Source organism: Lissotriton vulgaris, chromosome 7 (assembly GCF_964263255.1).
Source record: "Lissotriton vulgaris chromosome 7, aLisVul1.2, whole genome shotgun sequence".
NCBI lineage: Eukaryota > Metazoa > Chordata > Amphibia > Caudata > Salamandridae > Lissotriton > Lissotriton vulgaris.
Window position 1 is genome coordinate 1,031,822,187 of NC_141695.1, and position 21,862 is coordinate 1,031,844,048.

The 21,862-nt window shown below is 49.1% G+C and overlaps 1 protein-coding gene across 3 annotated transcripts in view; it reads left to right on the forward strand.

Annotated features, from left to right (window-relative positions):
• The window catches only part of ANKHD1 (ankyrin repeat and KH domain containing 1), a 1,478,908-nt gene that overhangs the window by 1,355,372 nt on the left and 101,674 nt on the right, over positions 1-21,862 (forward strand). For all 3 annotated transcript variants that reach the window (XM_086931463.1, XM_086931465.1, XM_086931464.1), the window contains one exon: positions 4,949-5,200. In XM_086931463.1, coding sequence (XP_086787589.1) covers positions 4,949-5,200 — 252 coding nt within the window. The remainder of the gene's footprint in view (positions 1-4,948; positions 5,201-21,862) is intronic.

Consider the following 21,862-nt stretch of genomic DNA (forward strand, 5'->3'; position numbering starts at 1 on the left):
TGCTACATACTTTAAAGACTATGCTCCAATCGCAGAATGTTTGCTGCTTTTTTATCCGTGCGTGCAACCATCTCTGAGAGACCTTAATAACCAGAGTGAACCACATCCCGCTGTAAAGCGTGTAATCACAGCCAGGAGATATTCCCCGCTTTGGGACATCTTGCTTTCGATGTAATTAGGAATAGCCTTATGTATTTGACGTTTTGCCACATGCGTGCAAGTACGATATTAACAGGCATACCCCAGTATCAAGCGCGTAAATGCATAATAACATCCCGCTTTTGTAGAACAGATGCTCGACATTAATAACACCAACGCAGTGATTTGTAGTCTAACTACAGAAGTCTGTCACTACAGGGACCCTGCACTCTTAGCATTCCACTCCTACCCCACCAATAAGCACGAATTGCACAAGTAGCCTCCTCTCTGTGTTTAGAGATTTGAAACCTGTTTTCCCCTGCCCTCCTTCCTTCTCACTATTAATGTATCTACAATTAGTGCATACCTTTTACTAGTAATTCTAGTCTGTGTGCTTTAAGAAAAGTATTATGCCTACTCACCGCATTTAACATACCATAATATAGTGTATTGGTTTGTGTTCCCACATTATAGGTGACTGTATAAGAAATTCCATAATAGCTATAGGAACCTACACAAGTTGTGTAAGTACCTTCTGTGTATGTATTTTTGTCTTTTTGTCCTGACGAAAGCTCTACAGACCCGGCTGGGCTCATAGAGCTGAAACATGTTGACGCATCCATATATATATAGATATATGGTAATCTAGTTGCCCGATTACATGTATATCGAATTTTTTAACAACAGCGCCAACCTTTTCATTAAAAATTCTTTTTTGTTGACGCACTGTTTTTATATTTCTCCCTTTCCTATTATTTCTGGACACTTCTACCTGGACCAGAGGTAGCCTCGGGTGAGGCAGGCATACCGCACGTTATTTGACTACCCTATGAATATGCCATGACGCCTGACGGGGTGGATAAAAGATACACCGCATCGACTAAATCAGGCTGTCTATGAGGGTTTTCAAAGACTAACCGAAGGTTTAGTAGACACCAGTGTCCATTCCCTTTTGATTAATTCAGTATCTAACTAGGGGAACTGAATGGACCTTGAATCCTCTTCCCTCCTTTTTGATAGAAGTAGGAGATGATATTCAGGTTGTGCTGGCGGGCCACTTGTGCGAGGGGGGCCATGTAGACATTGAACAAGGTTGGGCTGAGGGATGAGCCCTGGGGTATGCCGCAGATGTCAATGGCTTCGGATCGGAAGGGCGGTAGACGGACTCTCTGGGTTCTGCCGGAGAGGAAGGATGTGGTCCAGTCCAGGGCCGCCTTCTGGATTCCGGCTTCTTGGAGACGTGTTCTTAGTGTGCGATGGCAGACTGTGTCGAATGCGGCTGATTATCCAGGAGGATGAGGGCTGAGGTATCGCCGTTGTCTAGCTAGCGCCTGATGTAGTCTGTGGCGGCGATAAGGGCAGTCTCAGTGCTGTGGTTGCGTCTGAATCCAGACTGGGATGGGTCTAAGATGCTGTTGTCCTCGAGGTGGTGGATCAGCTGCATGTTGCCGATTTTATTGATGACCTTCGCCGGGAAGGGGAGCAGGGAGATGGGCCAAAAGTTCTTGAGGTCTTTGGGGTCTGCCTTGGGCTTCTTGAGTAGGGCGTTGATTTCGGCGCGCTTCCAGCTTTCCTGGAATGTTGCAGTGTCGAAGGAGATGTTGATGATCTTACGCAGTTGTGGCGCGATGGTAGCATCAGCTTTGTTGTAGACGTGGTGTGGGCAGGGGTCTGATGGAGATCCTGAGTGGATGGAGTTCATGACCTTGTGTGTCTCTTCATCGTTGACGTTTGTCCAGGAGGACAGCTTGTTGGTGCAGGTGACGTTCGGAGAGTGGTCTGTTGTGGTCGGGGTGGATGAGGAGTTGAAGCTGTCGTGGATGTCGGCGATCTTGCGGTGAAAGAAGATGGCCAGTGAGTCGCACATGTCCGGTGAGGGCGGGATGTCATTGGTGTTGGCGCTGGGGTTGGATAGTTCCTTCACTATGTTGAAAAGTTCTTTGCTGTTTGTGTGCGTTGTTCTCCAGTCGGGTTTTAGAGGACGATCTCTTGGCTGTTCTGATGAGGTGGTGATATCTGCGGATGGCGTCCTTTTGGACTGCGTGGCTGTCTGGTGTGCGGTCTTGGAGCCATTTCTACTCCAGTTTCCGGCATGTCCATTTAAAGATTTGGAGTTCTTCATTGAACCAGGTGGCTTTCTTGCTGTGGTGTTTGGTGAAGGGTTTCTTGATCGAGGCGAGAGTGTTGACGCAGTCATCGAGCCACTGTCTGAAGTTTCAGGCGGCAGCGTCTGTGTCGGTGGGGTCAGTGGGTGGGTTCTGGCGGGGCTCATCTTCAACATCACACAGTGGGAGGCCGGTGGAGTCAACAGCAAAAAAATCGACACATAAATCATCTAGAACTGCTAGCAGTGTTTCTAGCACACAAAGCATTTCAGAATCACCAGGTCGGCAAAGCTGTCCTAGTTCGTACCGACAACATGACAGCTATGTATTATATACAAAAACAAGGGGGGACACACTCTCTCCAACTTGCCTCAAGACATTTGGAAGTGGGCCATTCACCACAAAATCTATCTCCTAGCAGAACACCCGACGAGTGACGAATCAGATTGCAGAGCTTCTCAGCTGACAGAGACAACAAATCCACGAATGGGAGCTTCACCCTCAAGTTCGCCTCCCATACTTTCAAAGTTGGGGATGCCCTCCGATAGATCTTTTTGCCACATACGAAAACGCAAAATTGCCCAAACCTCGCCTCCAGGTATCCACACCTACTATCCATAGGCAATGCTGTATGGATGAATTGGTCAGGGATATTTGCCTACGCTTTTTCGACGCTCCCGCTCACTCCATTACTGGTTCTGAAGCTCAGGCAAACATCCCTCACACTGATCCTGGTAGCTCCCACATGGGCCCGTCAACCTTGGTTCACAACCCTGTTGGAGCTGTCACTAGTTCCATATCAAAAACTGCACCTCACATCCAGTCTCCTCACACAGAGCCAAGGAGGAATCGGGCACCCAGATCCCAAATAACTCAACCTCGCGATCTGGCTCCTGAAGTCATAGTTTGGTTACGAAATCTCCCACCAGACTGTCTGAACATCATCAGAGAGGCCAGAAGAGTATGTTATGCAGCGGATGGAAACGTTTTGTTATCTATTGCAATCCCAACATCATCCATCCTCTTGATGCATCAATACAAAATATCATTTGTTATCTGTTACACTTGCAGCAGTTGGGGTTAGTGTACACTTCTATCCGACTACATCTCGCTCCAATATCTACAAAATAGACAACACTTACCTCTCTTTCGAGTGCCAGTAATCAAAGCTTTCATGGAAGGACTTACAAGAGTTCTCCCAGCAAGAGTTCCACCTGCCCCAGTGTGGAATCTTAAAAAAGTCCTCACACGATTGATGGGCCCATCTTTTGAACCCATGCATAATTGTGAACTGCAATTTCTCTCCTGGGAAATTGCTGTCTTCATTGCAGTCACTTCACTGAGGAGAGTTGGTGAACTACAGGCACTAACCATAGATTCTTTTTTCCAACTTCAGAGACAAAGTGGTTCTTCGTACTAACCCCAAGTTTCTACCTAAGGTAGTTTCTGCCTTTCACATCAATCAGTTGGTTGAGTTACCTATATTCTTTCCTCAACCTGATTCAGTGGCAGAACGAGCTCTACACACCTTAGAAGTTCGAAGAGCCCTCTTATATTGCATAGAAAGAACAAAATAACTTCGTTAAACTAAACAACTTTTTGTTGGTTTTGCTCCACCTCACAAGGGCAATCCCATATCCAAGTCCGGTATTGCCCGATGGATTGTTAAATGCATTCAAACATGTTATGTAAAAGCAAAGAGAACTTTAAACATAACCCCTAGAGCGCATCCCACTCCCAAAATAGGGGCTACTGTGGCTTTTTTAGGAAACATCCCCATAGTTGAAATTTGTAAGGCTGTAACATGGTCTACACCACACACATTCACCAAGCACAATTGTGTTAATGTGTTAGCGAGACAACAAGCTAATGTGGGCCAGGCAGAACTTGGAACACTCTTTCAGACAACTGCAACAGCTACAGATTAGCCACTGCTTTGGGAGAATACTGCTGTATAGTCTATGCAAAGCATGTGATCTACAGCTGACATGCCTTGAACGGATAATGTTACTTACCCAGTAAGCATCTGTTCTTGGCATGTAGAGATTTATATGCACATGCGCCCACCCCCCTGCCCGGGTACCTATACCTGTTGCAGTTCTCTCTTACTCTATATACATATGCATGGACATCTCTATTCTTTACTTACTAACTCCATTCTCGCCCTCTGTGGGAAAAGAATTGAACAATGGAGTTGATGCCCATGCGCACTATCACCGAAAAGAGGAGTCACCTAAATCGTGACTTAAAAGACTTATTCGTAGAAAAACAACTTGCAAACATCCAGACCCAATACTAGATGGCAGGAGTATGCAAAGCATGTGAATTTACAGCTCTACATGCCAAGAACAGATACTTACTGGGTAAGTAACATTATCCTTATCTTTACTCCTTTACTTATGTTGGAATCATATCAGTGTTTTGCTTACATTGGCTTTAGAATTATGCCAGTCAGTCAAATATTAAGAGTTGCTTCTCTTAGTCTATTGTTTTTACCATTTGTTCTGACTTAAAGTTAAGGTAATGTTATCTCATTTTATTTGTAGTGTTCTATTTTCTCTTCTTGAATGCTCAGTCTGACAGGTGCCAATGTATTTGATTTTCGAGTAAGACAGGCTTCTTTATCTAGTGCAGCATTAAATAGAATTGAAATAAAATGCACTTTTGTTTTCTAAACCTTGTAAATTGTAACATTGTGTCACTAGGTGAGTCCACTGTTGTGTCTGTAGCTTCTGGATCACCTTCACCTCTGTCGACTATTTCCGCTCCTCCACCTCTTGGACCACAGAAGGCAAATAATGCAAACCATGACAGAAAGGTCCCGCCTCCTATCGGAACAGAAAGACTTGCCCGCATTCGACAAGGTGGTTCTGCAACTCCGACACCAGTAGGAAACAACTTTAGTGCTCCAGTTGGTCATGGTGGTATCTGGTCTTTTGGAGTAAACAGTGCATCAGGTAAGTCTGCTGCACCAAATAATATATATAACAAAATAGTATTTTTAAACTGTTTATCTCCCATACATTTTTGAGACATCCATGACAAAATACAGCACTCATCATTGTGAAGCTCTAATTAACTTACCAGGGTTTTAATTTTAAGTTTATTTAAGTAAAAAGGAGATGTATCGATTTGGCAACTGTTTCATCTGTTTTCACTCGCATGATATTTCCCTTAATTGGGTTGCGCTGGTTGTGAGTGCCTTTGTCTTAACCTTGCAAAGGTGTGTGTAGCAGTAAATCAATAACACCTCTGTATTCAATATGTTAAAGCAGAACACTTTAATTTTAAGGACCAAATAGCAGGATTCTGCTAGAATTCAGCTCCCTTCACAGGCAGGTTCTCATGCGTTTTCTTCCATGCATCTTGTGGCAAGGATCTTTGTTCATTTTAGACTTCTTAAAGCAATCATACTATAGCGTTGCTGCTTCTGCACTTGCTATCTTTCACTGGAGCTTTATTTTTAGAGAGTTGTTTTTTTCCTGGCTTAGTTTTCAATTTAATGGCAATGTAGAGGAGATCATTCTCATCTATGTAGTCTCTGGGTTTATAAGCCAATTCAACTTTTACGGTCCGGATTTTGACAGCACACCCTTTAAACAGACCTGTTGCTTATAATACATATAGAGTGGACTTTGGGTCTGCCTGTTTCAACCTTTGACTTTCCTCCACCTGCCCCTTTCAGCCATTGGCATGAGGCTTTGTCAATCATATCTTTCACTTAGTGCTATTGGCTTTTTGGGTATATCCTTCCGCTTCCACTTTAGTGCTGGCTTTGAACTGCATGAGGGACTACTTTATACATATAGTCCCCTCTTTTTGCTTATTCTTGCTCTCTCCTGTGTCTCTTACTCTGTTCCTTTTCTGTTCGTCCTCGCTGTTCCCTCCCACACCTCCTTTCCTCCGGCCTCTTGACAACTTTCTGTGAAGTGTGGCATCTAGCTAGTCCAGTGTGCTCCATTGTGCCTTCTCCCAAGATGCTGCATCCTGCCTTCAGAATCGGTAGGCCTGCTAAATGGCTGACGTACATATATTAAGAAAGGGTGTTTGGGCTTTGCCATTTATTAGAATGGTGTAGTAGAGTTTAGCAGTTTTAAACTGCTCTCTCAGTGTACATTGGCAGCCTGGGAGTAACTTTTTACCTGGTCCCATCTAGGGTGGCACAACAAGTCCTGCAGTCCCTGAGGGGACACTCTAACTTATATGCCCTGAATACTCTGGGCACTTTATACCACTTAGAAGAATGTTAGATTATGCCATTTGGGTATAGGCCAATCAAACACTTCAGTTTAAGGGTCAGGGCACTGACAAGGAGGGCTAGTTAGCATGCCTCAGTGCACTGTGAGTTCGGAAAACCTGCAGCATCTGTTCAAAATTGTGGGGTGACCATTCAAAAAGAGTCATTTCCTTACACCTGTTGTATCTCACTTCTGTTCCTCCTTCCTCAATGTGCTATTTGTTACCCCATCCTACCCTTCTCTCGAAGCAGCATCTCATAAATGCCGGTGGGAAACAAAAGGCGGGCTATACTTCAATGGTAGCCTTTTTTTTCTCTGTAAATGTCTGGATGGTTAGGTAGACGTCATAGTCTACCTTTGTGTCATAGGAAACAAAAATAAGGTTGTAATAATGGCCTACCTGGATATCTATCTTTATTTGAAATGGGAACAAAAACTGTATTGTATCAAAGGGTAGGTGACTTTCAATATAGCCCACCTTACATTTCTTGTTAATGTGCTTATGCTGATTCCATTGTCACATTGAACTCAAACCTATATGCTTTACCAATGCTTGTTACTTCAATACCGTCTATAAACTACTTTTTGTGTTCTCCTCTTCTCTGGATGCTTGTGGCTTCAACCTGAGCTGCTTGTCCGAAATGGAATCTCCAGAGCCATTCCCATAGATGCCTCTTGCCTTCTACTCAACCTTGGGTTCATTTAATACCCCAATTTCTTTGTTTTAAAAGTTGAGCATTTCAGAAGTCCTACCTTGCAGAAGCTGGTATACATGTTGTCCCTAATCACCATTTTTTTCCACTGCACACTCTCTCCTTAATGATCCCTCTGACATATATATTTACAGTAGGTACTGACTCAACATGTTGCTATCTGCGTGAGTTAGTGGTCTTGTTAAAGTATTTTGTCCATTTCTTGATTTCTTCTTACAGAGTTTTTGATTATTGTAGAAGTCAATGACTTTTCTTCTTTTCGCTCTTTATGTGGAGATATTACCTTTGAAACTGCCCGGCTATTTTTTTCTTTTCCTCAAAAGCCCCCAAAAATCCCAGATTCTTTAGGCTTACAAAAATTCTTCACACTTACTTTTTTAAATATTTTTCTTTCCCTCTGTTGCCCGGCCACTGTGCGTAAGGGTAATTGCTGCATCAAAAAGATTTGAGCTTGCATTTTACTTTTTTATTTTTTTCTTTAGCCAAATACAATCATCCAAAATTAACAGATTCATATTAGCCTCTGGTTTAAGCCGCACATTAAGCCATAACCTCAATGGGAGGAGCTGTAACACGTCAGAAATGTAAGAAATTCCCAGCTCTTCATGGACCATGACCAAAGTAATACTTTGTGGAAGGGCTAGCAGTCTTCTTAACATAATTTTTTGGTGCAGCAACATAACCCCAAAAATCGCACCCATAGGACATAATTGAGAGACACTTTGCATTATATATTCTTAACATAGCATCAATGGATTTATGACCTTATCTCCTTGCAAAGTCGAATACGCAATCTGTGGACCTCCCAGCAGTTAATCGTTTCTGTTTCAATAAATGGGTGCAGCTAAGAGCAGAGTCAAATTGTATCCCAAAATAAGAAAACAACTGCACTTTACTGAGTGAGATGCCTTTAGCGAACAAATTCCTGGATTTTGTACCTTTAGGTCCATTTACCATAACTTGTGTTTTTTTTTTTACATTGGCGCTTAAGGCCAACCTGTCCATTCCATGACACCGAAAAAGGAATCTAAAAGTTACTGTAATTCAATAGCAGTACTAGGAAGGAGAAAAGTGTCTCTGTGTAAAGCAGAGCTGCTAAAGTTCTCTTCCCTGTAATCGGCATATCTCTCCTAGGTTTAAGTGGAATAGATTTGAGACTGTTAAATAAATAAAAAGGTAGCTAAAATACTTCCCTGTCAGACGCCCCTTTTCAAACTAAAGTGCTCAGTGCATTCCTCCTCCTTAGCATTAGCTATCTGATGCTGTTAGTTTGCTGTGCAAGTTCCTCAATAACCAAATATCCACCTTAACCCCTTGTGGAACTCAGTATAGTCCAGAGTTTATCACTGTTCACTCTATTGAAAGTGGAGCGAAGGTCCATGAAGACCAAGTAAAGTGTGTCCTTTTTGACGTCAGTGTATTTTGAAGCAACTAAGTGAAGCTGAGGCATTGACCACCGGCCCCTGACATAACCATGTTGTATATGGGAAAGAGCATTATGTTCATTAGCCCAAAGTTGCAAATGCTTTATGGCCGCTTGTTCATGAATTTTCACTTTAGAATCGAACAAAAGGATATGTCGATAACAACACAGGTCTTCCCTACAGCCCTTTTTAAACACATTAACAATTACCAAGTGAGACCAGGATGCAGGGAACTCCAGTTTTACAGCTGTGTTAAGTTTTTGCATGACCATGGGTGCCCATAGATCAATAATAGGTTTAAAAAGATCACTTAGGACCCCATCTGGACCATGGGCTTTGTTAGGCAAAGCAATAATTTAATTGCCTCTCTTACCTCCTACCATTGAAATATAAATCTGATAGAGACTTCACCTTGCCACAGATTCCTTACTTTAGAATATCCACGGCCATCAGACTAAAGATTGTCGAGCAGTACCCTGCACACCAGTAGGTGGCGTTATTCAGTTCCACGTCGATGTTGTCCGTTATGAAAGTGACGTGCTCTTAAACTATATAGACACCACCACGGTGCATTTTCATTTCTTTCTTTTCCATGCCATATAGCGCTAATCCAGATTGAGCTTCTCCTCATTCACTTTTTGAATGCCCTTTTTTGACTTTTTGTCAACTTCTAAAAATAATTTTCTCCTTGTTTGAGGATGTCCCCTAAGAAACCAGATGGTTTTAAACCATGTGGGACCTTTCATGGCAAATGTCAGTGATAGGCCCCTACTTCTTGTGTTTGTGGTGCCTTGAGCCGGGACACAACTCCAAAGCATGTGAGGACTGCCATACCATGCACCGGAGGTGCTGAGCGAGCGATCGCTTAAGCTCTTCACTGCCCAACGTCAGACGACCCTGCAACTCTCGCAGTCCTGTTCAAGTGGAAGTCCCGGGACCATTTGAGGAGCCTACCTGATGTTTCTAATTGCATTCCAAGTCATCTGGGAAGTCAGGTAAGTCCCGAAAGCATAAGAAGTCAAAGAAATCTAAGCGTTCTTTGACTTCTCCATGTCTGTTGATGTTATCTGATGAAACGAAGGAGCATCGGCACTCCAGTTCCCACGAAACACAGGATGTGAATCTGGGTCCGCTCCGTGCTTGCCCAATTTTGCCAGAACGACCTCCTCCCAGTTAAAGAATGTTATGAAGCCATGTGCCTCATTTTTGCGTGGTACAGCCCCTCTGGAGCCCCTTTGCGCCCCACAGGCGTGGGAGGGGACCCTACTGGAATTACGCCTGTGGGTTCAACCTTGGCACCAGTCTTGGCTATTGCCGTGCACAGGGCGGCTAATGTCCTAGAGCTTGACCTGCCCGAAGTGGGGGTCAAAACTAATGTTTGACAGAGGTGCTCCAGCCTGGAGTTTCCCCCCCTCAGAACCCTTACTCCCATTTAATGAAGCTCTTACGGACATCCTACTTGGATCCTGGTCCAAGCAGAGCACAGGGGCTCTTGTAAATAGCACGATTGCCAGCTGCCATCGCCCCGCTCCCGGGGATCCCAGTTTCCTTGCCCAGCTCCCCACTCCAGAGTGCTTGGTGGTCCTAGCCTTCTCTTCTCGCATTCACCCTGGAGCGTTCCCTACCACTTCACCGAATAGGGAATTCAAGAGGCTAGGATACCTTCCGTTAGATAATGTTCTCTACTACCAGCCTAGCACTGCGGTTGGTGAACACTGCATGCCTATTGGGCTGTTATTCTCATACTCTGTGGAATTCAGTTGTACAAGTGCTGCTTACAGTCCCAGGGGCTGACTGGAGCGATGCGACAAAGTTCTCGATCAGATGTGGACTTGACACAACCGACTCACTAGACAGAGTGAGATCATAGTTGGTGTCCTTGCTGGACCACTCCTGGCTGAAAACATCTGGGTTTTCAGGGAATGTCCAGGCTTCCCTTCTGGGCATGCCCTTTGTTGGCTCTCGCCTGTATGGAGACAAAGCAGATTCAGCGCTAGTGCTTTTAAAGGACAACGGGGCGAAAGGCACGACCTTGGGCTCTTCTATAGCTCCTCGTCCACCTCAATCCGCTTTTTGCCCCTTTCGGGCTATGGAAGGGGTTCCAGCCACGCCCATTGCCTCCCAGACACCACAGCAAGCAGGTTTCCCTGCCATTTCATGGCCGCAGGCACATGTCCCAGTGACCACTTGGGACAGGTGGTCAGGTCAGTCCACTCCACCCCCTGGGCAGCCACTGCCTCCAAGACTCTTTAGTCCACCTTCAAACCATGTTGGGCACCCAGTGGGAGGCAAGATAGCCATCACCTCCCCCACTGGCTGACAGTAACATCAGACCATTGGGTTCTACAGATTGTCCAGAGGGGCTACTCCTTCAACTTTGTGACATCCCCTTCACCCATTCCACCCACTTACGATCGGCTGACAGAGGACCATCCCTCCTTGCTCCGTCAAGAAGTGCAGACTCTGTTGGCTAAATGAGCCAAATAGAGTATCCATGCATCAGAAGTAGGTTGTGGTTGCTATTCCTGTTAGTTTCTGGTGTCAAAGAAGGACAGAGTCCTACCATAGATCTGCGCCTTCTCAACCTCTTGAAGAAAGAGTAATTCAAAATTCTCACACTCACCCAAGTTTTGTCTGCTCTGGAGCCGGGAGACTGGATGGTAGCATTGGACCTGCAAGATGCTTACTTCCACATCCCCATCCTGCCGACCCCCAGACGCTATCTGCACTTCATGAAGGGCAACAAGCACTTTCATTTCGCTGTGCTCCCCTTCGGCCTTACCAACAGCCCTCGGGTATCACCAAGGAGATAGCAGTGGTCACAGCTCATCTGTGGAGGTCAGGGACTTATGTCTTCCGCCTACCTCGACAACTGGTTGTTGAAGGCAGGCTTCGCCCCAAGCAGTTGTCTCCCACTCTGACTATGGTGAACCTCTTGCATTCACTGGGATTCACTATCAACGTGACACTTTACTCCCTCTCAGATGCTTCCTTTTTTCTGACCTGTTGTAGACATGGTGCAGTTTCGGGCCTATCTCCTGAGTGGCTAGTCCAGGAAATTTATGCTAGGACACCAATGTTGTAACCTGGATATCTGAAACAAACAGGTTAGTATTATATTCCTTACCTTAGAATATCCCCAGGCATCATACTGGATCCGGAAACTTTTGCGTAGCAGTACCCTTGCGCGTCGGTAGGCGTCGTCTGCGGATCCACGTCCATCGTTGGCGCCGGGATGACATCGCCGGAGTACTTAGACGCCGCCCTCGTGCGCTGACGTCAGTTCTTCTTTTTTCCGCGCAAGCAAGCGCCGATCCGGAAAAAGTAGTACCCATAGTCAATTTTTGACTAACTTTTTCAATCCTTTTTGATCATCTTTCGAAGTCACTCTACTCCGATGGTGCCGGTAGGGATGCCCAGGTTCAAACCCTGCGTCGATTGTAGCCGACTGATGTCGGTTATCGACACCCCTCGCCGGTGCCTTCACTGTCTGGGTCCCAACCACGACGACAAGTCCTGCTCAGACTTCCAGGCCCTGACGTCCAAAGCTAGATGGGAGCGGTCCCGCAAGCGACTCGAGCTGCGGCAGTCAGCCCCACGCCGCTCGAGGTCCCGGTCGGAAGGAGGTCGAGGGACCGGTTGCGGGGCCGGAGTCACCACAGTTCCAGGAGTGGTCATCAGTCTTCGGGCTCGAAGTCCTCAGGTAAGAGGCACAAGAAGTCAAAGAGGCGACCTTGCTCTTCTGACTCCCCCCGACGCTTGCGCGACGCGGCCGGGGTTTCGGGTGACACTGCCCACGCGGCACTGCCAGAGCCGCAGGCGTCGCGGGCTGCTCCATACCCGCCGGTCCCTGGGCAGAACGCGACGCCGGAAGAGATCGAGGCCTTTCTCATGGCCATGAGGTCCCTCACTCCTCCGTCGGGTTCCTCGGAGCCTTCGGGCCAAGTGGCCCCCACTGGGCTCCCACACAGGCAGAGTGCTTCGGCCCCGGCGCCGTCGGGTGCTTCAGTCCTGACGCTGCAGGGTCCCGTTGGATCCGGGTCGTCGCCGGTCGACCGAATGACCTCGCAGACGCCGGCTCCCAGGGTGTTGCCTACGGCACCATCCCAGGACGACATCGACCCTGGTCCTACCCTCGATTCGGGTCCGGGGTCTAAGCGGCGTCGTATTAGACGCCGCTAGGAGAGTTTTACTTCTACGACCCGACCCCATCCTTTGACCCTGGATATCAGGAGATGGGTGGCGAGGAGGATTGGGAGGGGTCCGAGGACCCTCTGGCACGTAAGTGCCAGTCTTCGCAGGACTGGGCAGGTGAGCTAGGGGAGGCCAGTGGTCTGGAGACCTCCCCAGACACTGGTTTTGTATCCCCTCCTACTGTGGCTACGGAGGAGGGGGCTGCCTATAGTGTGGTGCTGACGAGATATGCCAGGGCCTTGTGCTCCCCGTCGCGGCCGTGAAGACTAACCTCCTCACTGAGGTCCTTAAACCGCAGGCAAGCTCCGCTGAGCCTCTGCTGCTGTTTAATGAGGCCTTGTCAGACGTTCTTCTGGGCACTTGGTCCAAGCCCGCTACAGGTCCGCCTGTAGATAGGAACGTGGCCAGGCGCCACCGCCCGGCTCTGGGCGACCCTTGCTTCCTGTCCACCCACCCCACCCCAGAGAGCCTGGTCATCCAGGCCTCTAACTCCCAGACCGCATTCCCGACGGCTCCCCCCGATCGGGAATCTAAGAGGTACAAACAGTATGGTAAAAAGATGTTCTCCTCACTTAGTTTGGGGTTGCTGTCAGTCAACACCGCGTGCCTCTTGGGCCGTTACACCCACTCTCTGTGGGACACGGTCGCAGACGTGCTGCCACAATGTCCGAAGGGGGTCCGGACTAAACTCACCCAAGCCCTTGTGGAGGGGCGAGATGCGGCACGGTATTCTATTCGGTGTGGGCTGGGTACCACGGACTCGCTGGGCAGAGCGATGGCAACGACGGTGGCGATTCGTCACCACACCTGGCTGAGGTCTGCCAACTTTTCGGCTGTTGTCCAAAACACCCTTATGGACATGCCGTTTGATGGCCGTCGCCTCTTTGGCGACAAGGCGACAGTGCGCTTGAGCGCTTTAAGGACTCCAGGGCTACGGGCAAGTCATTGGGCCTCTCGGCCCGCGCCAGCAAACTGTTGCCTTTTGCGGCCAAGGAAGGAGCGCCCCCACACATCCTGCCAGTCACGGACCGCAGACTAACATCCAGCGCGGTGGCGGATGTGGTAACCGCTGTGGCGGCGGTCGGGGACAACGGCGAGGTCAGTCCACACCTACCCCTGCAGCATCCGCCTCAAAACCCTCCTAGTCCAAGCTTTCAGGCCCATGTGATGTCAGTGGGGGGCAGGGTTCGCCATCACCTCCTCCACTGGCGCACTGTCACATCGGACAGGTGGGTGCTGCAAATCGTCCGAAGGGACTACTCCCTCCCCTTCGAGGTGACCCCTCCAGCCATGCCACCGCAGTACCACCGCGTGTCGGGGGATCACTTGGATCTTCTGCAAGAGGAAGTTACGGCCCTCTTGGCCAAGGGGCCATCAAGCGCGTGCCTGGGCCAGAAGTAGGGTGTGGTTGTTACTCCCACTACTTTCTGGTTCCCAAGAAGGGCAAAGGTGACCTACGCCCTATCTTGGACCTGCGGAACGTCATTGGCTTCTTCCGGAAGGAGAAGTTCAAGATGCTGACACTGGCTCAGGTCTTAGCTGCCCTGGACCCGGGAGACTGGATGGTAGCGTTGGACTTGCAGGATGCTTATTTTCATATCCCCATCCTGCCGGCCTTACCTGCGGTTTACGGTAGGCCACGAGCACTTTCAGTTTACCGTGCTCCCCTTCGGCCTTACCAGCGCCCCGCGGGTGTTCACGAAAGTGATGGCGGTGGTCGCAGCCAATCTGCACAGGTTAGGGGTTTCAGTCTTCCCCTACCTCGACGACTGGTTGTTGAAGGCGGGCTCGCCCCAGACAGTAGTCAGCCACCTCCAGACTACGGCCGACCTCCTGCACCTGCTGGGGTTCTCCATCAATGTGCCGAAGTCTCACCTGTGTCCCTCTCAGAAGCTCCTCTTCATCGGAGCGGTTCTAGACATGGCGCAGTTTTCGGGTTTAACCCCCCAAACAGCAGGTTCGGGATATTTAGGCTCTGATTCCGATCTTTCAGCCGTTATCCCGAGTCTCGGTCAGGTTGACGCTGCGGCTTCTGGGACTGACGGCCTCCTGCATCCTTCTGGTGCTTCACGCCTAGTTGCGGAAGCGGGCTCTGCAGTTGGACCTAAAGTTTCAGTGGGCCCAGCATTGGGCAACTTGCCGACCATGTCTTGATCTCGGAGGGCACTGCAAGACAGCTGCAGTGGTGGCTCACGGAATGCGATTGGGTCAGTGGCAGATCCCTCTCCCTACCCCAACCGGAGAACGTAGTTGTGACGGACACGTCCCTCCTGTGTTGGGGGGGGGGGGGGGGGGGGGGGCACATGGGAGAGGCGGAGATCAGAGGCCTCTGATCTCCGGTGGAGTCCCGGCTCCACATCAACCTTCTGGAGCTGCTGGCAATCCGGCTTGCTCTGAAGGCATTCCTCCTCTTTGTCCGGGGGAGTGTACTGCAGGTGTTCACGGACAACACCACCGCCATGTGGTACTGCAACAAACAGGGCTGGGTGGGTTTGTGTACCCTATGCCAGGAGGCTCTGCGCCTCTGGCAGTGGCTAGAACATCAGGGCGTGACCCAGGTGGTTCAACACCTGGCAGGTTCCCGGAACGCCAGGGCGGACGAACTCAGCCGTTGGTGCATAATGGATCACGAATGGCGTCTGAACTCGGACGTGGGGCAAGGCCTCTTTCAACAGTGGGGAAGCCTTGGTTAGATCTATTCGCCACAGAAGAGAACGCGCAATGTCATCAGTTCTGCGCGTTGGAATTTCCAAGGCGGCACTCGCTCAGAGACGCTTTCCGTCGCGAGTGGAGCTGCGGTCTGTTGTACACCTTTCCGCCTATACCACTTCTGCCCAGGGTGCTGAAGATCAGACGCGACCGGTCCCAAGTTATCCTTGCGGCTCCGGACTGGGCACGAAGATACTGGTATCCCGAGCTTCTTTGCATGTCTGTCGATCCCCCGATTCATCTACCTCTTCAGGTGGACCGTCTGTCGCAGCAGCAGTGGACGGTCCTCCACCCGAACCTGTCTCCACTTACATGCGTGGAGATTGAGTGGCGGCTGTTAAGGCCATTTGACTTGCCTCCTGAAGTCTGTAATGTTATTCTGGCAGCCAGGCGTCCCTCCATAAAATCGGTATATGCCTGCAGGTGGAACAAATTTGTGGCATGGTGCACAGCAAAGGCTGTGGATCCCCTTTCTGCCCCCCTTTCTGAGGTTCTCATCTTTCTTCTTTCTCTTGCCCAGCAGGGCTCTGCTCTGGGCACTATCAAGGGCTACCTCTCTGCTATTTCCACCTCCTTAAGGCTCCCTGATCAGCCCTCTTTGTTCAAGTCCCCAGTTGTAAATAGGTTTTTGAAGGGCATCACTCATATGTTTCCTCCTGTTCCTTTTGTGATGCCTCAGTGGGACTTGAACCTTGTTCTGACCTATCTGATGTGCGCTCCTTTCGAGCCACTTCATAACTGTCCTCTTCGTCTCCTTACTCTGAAGACTGCATTCCTGGTTGCCACCACCTCCGGCAGGAGGGTGAGTGAGCTCCATGCTCTTTCCCCTAAACCCCCTTTCCTTTCTGTCCATCCGGACAAGGTTGTGTTGCGGACGCGCCCCCCTCTCCTGCCCAAAGTAGTCACAGCCTTCCACATCGGGCAGTCCTTCACCTTGCCCACCTTCTTTCCGCCTCTGCATCCCTCGAAAGAGGAAGAGATGCTCCACCGTCTGGACCCAAAACGTCCGCTCTCATTCTATTTGGATCGCACACGCTAGTTGTGAGAAGTTGGCCTGGTATATGATGTTCACTATTCTAGTGAACACCTTGCACCACTCCAAACAACCCTTATGGTGATGGTTGTAAAGTCAACCTTATAGACCAGCTATCCTAGAGGTAGCGTGGACAGAACAGTCTTAGGCTAAAAGACTTTTGAGGTCGTGTAAAGCCAGCTGTTTTACCATATGTAACCCCTTGAATACCAAAAGAAAGGACACCACACAGGATATATATAAAATATATATGTATTTATTTACTAACACACTCCTCTGAACTCTTTGAGGTCAGAGGCAAAAGCACATAACAAGTTACTCTCAGAAATACTTTAAATAGCACAATTTACAGTTAGGCCCTAGGGGCGCGTAAAACCATATACTAAGTAAGTGGTATAAGAACCACGACTTGTGAAAGGAAAAGGCCTAGGGAATCGCTGGGGTCACACTATCTGACTCTTAGAGTAGGAGGCCACAGGCGGCGCGCGCAGTGTCAGTACACTCATGCAAGAGTCAATAGAAAGTCAATGGGTACTTAAAAGGTAAGTAAATGGGGATTTAGGACACTTCCGGTCTAACTAGGAAGATACAACTAACAAAACTGGACACTAGGATAGTCAATCCCTACAGGAGCACCGAAGTACTCGCGTTACCTCACCCACGGGCTGCGGGTGCATAGGTGTCAAAGTGTGTCGGGTTTCCTCGTTGATTCTTATAGAACCTTGGAAGAAGATGCTGCAGGCGACCAGGAGGAAGATGTCTGGGTGGATCCAAGAGTGGATCGGAGTTGAAGAAGACCTGAAAGCAGACGGGACAGAGTCTAGGTCACTAGCCAGTGACCGGGTGGAACCAGGAAGGAACCAGACGTCGTCGAGGAGCAATCAGGCGTTGTCGTGAAGCTTGTCTTTGCAGCCACGCGGACCAGGAGGCGTCGAGGATGACCAGGTGCTGGAGAGGAGCTGTCCCACAAAGGTTCTCGCAGATGGAGGGGTCGGCTTCAAGATCGAAGCCAACAAGCCTAAGCAAAGGCAACCCACACAGGATACACAAAAGGCTTCTGGTGCAGACCAGGAGGGTCTGAGGTACTTCACCTTTTCAGGGAAGAAAGGGCGAGTCTGGAGCAACCAGACCAGCGATGGATTTTCAAAAGAATCGTCTCCACAGGGCTACTAGCTAACGGGCCAGCAACCGGACAACGCGTCGAGCAGAACGCAAGCAGAAGGGCCCCACGCAGATCTCGTGGAGTGTGGAGGGCTGGTCTTCGGTGCAGGTGGAGCTCGGTGTCGGGGTGTCTCAGTCCCTAGTGCACAGCTTCGAAGATGCCTCAGGAGCTGCGCTGTTAGCAAGTTGCAGGCTTTCCAAGATGTCCGGTCCTACGTGTCTCAACGCCTTCCACGGTGCTCAGTGTGCTGGAGTCGTGCAGTGGGGTCAGAGAGGTCTGGACGTCGGGTTCTTGTCAGGCTCTTTGCTCGGGTTCCGGCGGGAACGGGGACAAATTGTAAATTTGGAGAGGTGTGGCTCACTGGTTAGAGGTGGCAGACCCGAGTGCAGAGAACGGCCCGGGACCAGGGTTCGATTCCCGACGCGGCAGGGTCTTGGACCAGGATCAGCGGACTGATAATTCTCGCATCGGTGCCTACTCCGACCAGGGAGCACACTCGGCAACTCTGGGCATTAGCTTGCCTCATCTCCACAACGGCCCCACACAAACGCCGGGGATGCCTGGTTTCACCTTGGAGACCCCCAGGAGGGACTATCTCACAGGGAAAGCCAGGACGGGTTCCCCAGCGGTCTATAGCGCTACGAGGCCTCCGGGTAGCAGTGCGCTTTACAAGACACAATTTACAATTTACAAAGTCCTGTCTGGGGTGGTGCTCGCACCTCCCCAATCAGGAACCTATTGCCCAACCCTCCCTGACTGGAAGGACTCCCAGCAGCAGGAGGTCAGACTTGTGTCTGTGGCAGCAGCATCCATTTTGTGATGCTGGGGCTCTGGTTAACTTTAACCGGGTGCAGTAGTTTCAACATGTCTTCTCCCTCTAGGAGAGTGGAATGCTACCCCCGTCGCCAGAATTGGCGAGGGGGTAGTATTCCAAAGCGTATGACACCTTACACGACATGTTTGGATAAAGCCAAACCAAAGTTAGCATTAACCGCGAGGATTATAATGCACTTAAAAGTATATGGTATGGCAATATCATAGAACCGCTATAAGGACATGGTTTCGAAAGCTGCAGACAGGCTCAGCTCAGGCTAGTGCACCATCTCACACACAACGAAGCACTCTACCTCCAGGATTGTTAATGACTGCCATAGGAGTGACTTATAGGTTACTATGTGTCTATATATAAGGTAGGTATAGGGATACTATACCTAAGCATGGGGTGATTACACAACCTTGCCCCAGCTGAGTGATCAGCCAGCTGTGTCAATTTAGGTGGCCAGCCAGGGGTGGCATAATATATGCTGCAGCCCCTGGTAGGCCTTGGGTGCACCTATGCCCTGGGTACCTATGGTACACTTATACAGGGACTCACAAGGGTGACCCAATATCCAATTTGGTATGTACCTACAGTACATGGAGTCCATTTTACAGAGAGAGCAGATAGCCTGGGGTCCTGAATAGCGGGATCCCAGGCCAACTAAGGCAAAAAGTTGGGGGTAACCATAGTCAGGTATCCACCTTCCTACACCACTTCCGGGTGGATGACCAACTCTTTGTTGGTTACGTGGGCGCTAAGAAAGGTATGCTACTCTTTGGCTATAAAGGAGCCTTCTGTTAGGCTGAGGGCCCATTCCACTCTGGCCACGGCGGCTACTACTGCCCTGGGCCAGGGAGTCCCCTTGCAGGACATCTATCAGGCAGCTACGTGGGCCTCGCTGCACACGTTCGCAAGACACTACTTCCTGTACAGCCAAGTCCGGAGAGATGGCTTTTTCGGCCGTTCCGTTCTCCAGGACTTTCTGGTGTGATCATTGGTTCGCAGACCCACCACTGGGGTTGGTATTGCTGGGGTATCTATTCTAAGGTAAGGAATCTAATACTAACCTGTTTCTTTCAGATGCACAAGTTACTTACCTTCGGTAACAATATATCTGTAAGAAACGGTTAGTATTAGTTTCCTTACCGCCCCACCCATCCTCCCCGTTCTGCGAACCGATATCTAGGGTTACGGTTATCCCCTTTCAGGGCTCTAGTTTCATGGCACCAGTGTTGGTTTTTATCATGGCTCTGCTTTTCTGGTGCAAAAAAAGCTGTGTATAAGAACTGTCGTCAGCGCGCGAGGGAGGCGTCTAAGTACTCCGGCGACGGCGCCCACGACGCCAATGACAGACGCAGAGCCGCAGACGACGCCTACCGACGCGCAAGGGCACTGCTACGGAAAAGTTTCCGGATCCAGTCTGACGCCTGGGGATATTCTAAGGTAAGGAATCTAATACTAACTACTGTTGCTTACAGATATATCTTTACCGAAGGTAAGTAACTTGTGCTTCAGTGAGACTGACTCATAGGCTGTTGGGCCTCATGGTGGTTACACATGCCCGGTGGCATATGCAGGCTCTGTAGGTGAGACCTGAAGGTGCGACCTAAAGATGCAGTTTGATCTGATGGTCCAGTTGATGTAGCATCAGGGGAATCTCTCCAACATGGTCCAGATGTCAGAGTGAACTGCAAAGGACATGTTGTGGTGGCTAACGAACTGCAATTGGGTCAGTGACTGATCCCTCTTCGTCCCCAACCAGAGTTGCCTGTAGTGACAGACACATCACATCTGGCCTGGGTTGGCCACCTGGAAGAAGTGGCAATCATGGGCGCTGGTCTATGGCGGAATCCAAGTTTCACATAAACCTGTTAGAGATTTGGGTGATCCAGTGAGCATTAAAAGCCTTTTTGGTTTTATATAGTACAAACTCGACCCAAAGGTATCAGAACACTTTACATGAGCACCAGTTGTGTTACAGATGGACACATTCATTTTTAAGCACACATATTAAGTGATTTGCCCAGAATCAAAGCTGGCTCTGGTCTGCCTGCTGACGCCTCCGCACCTTTTACTCCGATGTTCAAGGTAGAGCGCACATCCGGACTCACCTGCGGCCTAATTGCGCATCTCCTCCCAAATCCCCACAGGCAAGACTGTTTGCTGCCCTCCGCTTCTCAGGGACCGGCTCCACCGCACACCTTCTGCGGGGGCACGGCGTGCACAAATACCCGGGTCCCGAAAGGGAGTCACAGGCACTCTGCCCGGCCGATCGCAGCAGCAGCCCTTCTGTCGCTCACCGGAGCTCTGCTGTATGCCGCAGAGGCACTTATCCTCGCAGGTCGGACCGTTCGTTGCTCCTTACGTCTCATGGCCGGTTTCTTCACACGCTGCCATGCACCATCCTCCTATGGAGGCACGACGTGCACCGATGTTCAGATCCGGGAAGCGAGGCCCAGTCACAGGGGCCCCCAAATACCATGATAGCACATGATTCAACGAGTAGTGCATGTTTACACAACTCTGCACGGATTGGTCCTCCCGGCCTCCCTAACTCGAAAAGTAAATCAAACCCTAAATCTAATTTTACTCATGAACTTCCTGGTAAAACATTAGTGTTGATCACCACTCCCCAAACGGTACTAATTTTAAAATCAATAAGGCTATGCTGAACCTACCTCCCTATGTTTTGCTACTGGCGGGAGTGCCTCCACTCAAGGCACACCATAACGTATCTTGGGGAGAGCTGCGTAACAAATGTGCTGATTAGTTATGTAACACAAATAATTTAATATCATGAACATGAATGAAATAATCATTGTACGAAGAGTGGGTTGTGTGGCATTTCTGCCAAAAACATTGAAGAGGATTGCATTGTAAAACATCTTTCGTAAGGGCCATACTGAAACAGCAAGAGACCTCCAACCACAGTCGCACTGAAATTTGGCCACTTCCCCTAGGTTATTTTTGCAAACCATTGATTAGAAGGTACTACACCCACTTATTTTCCCCTCTAGTTCAGATCAAATTTACAGTGTTGACCAACCTAGAGGACCCATACTGACTTATCCCAACAATAGTTGATGGGGTCGATCTCTCATCCTCATCTTCATGCTTTGATGGATGACCAAGTGGGAGCAGAAGGGGTTTTGGCATGTGATAAATTGGTCCTAAAAATACCCGGTTGGAATGTGGCCAGATTACAATCAAAGATAGCATTAACTGACTGGTTATAATTAATCAGGCAATATTACGTTTGAATGTTTCAGAAAACCTGGGCTACTAGTGACATATGCCTTGACGGGTTTGAGTGCTATAATATAATT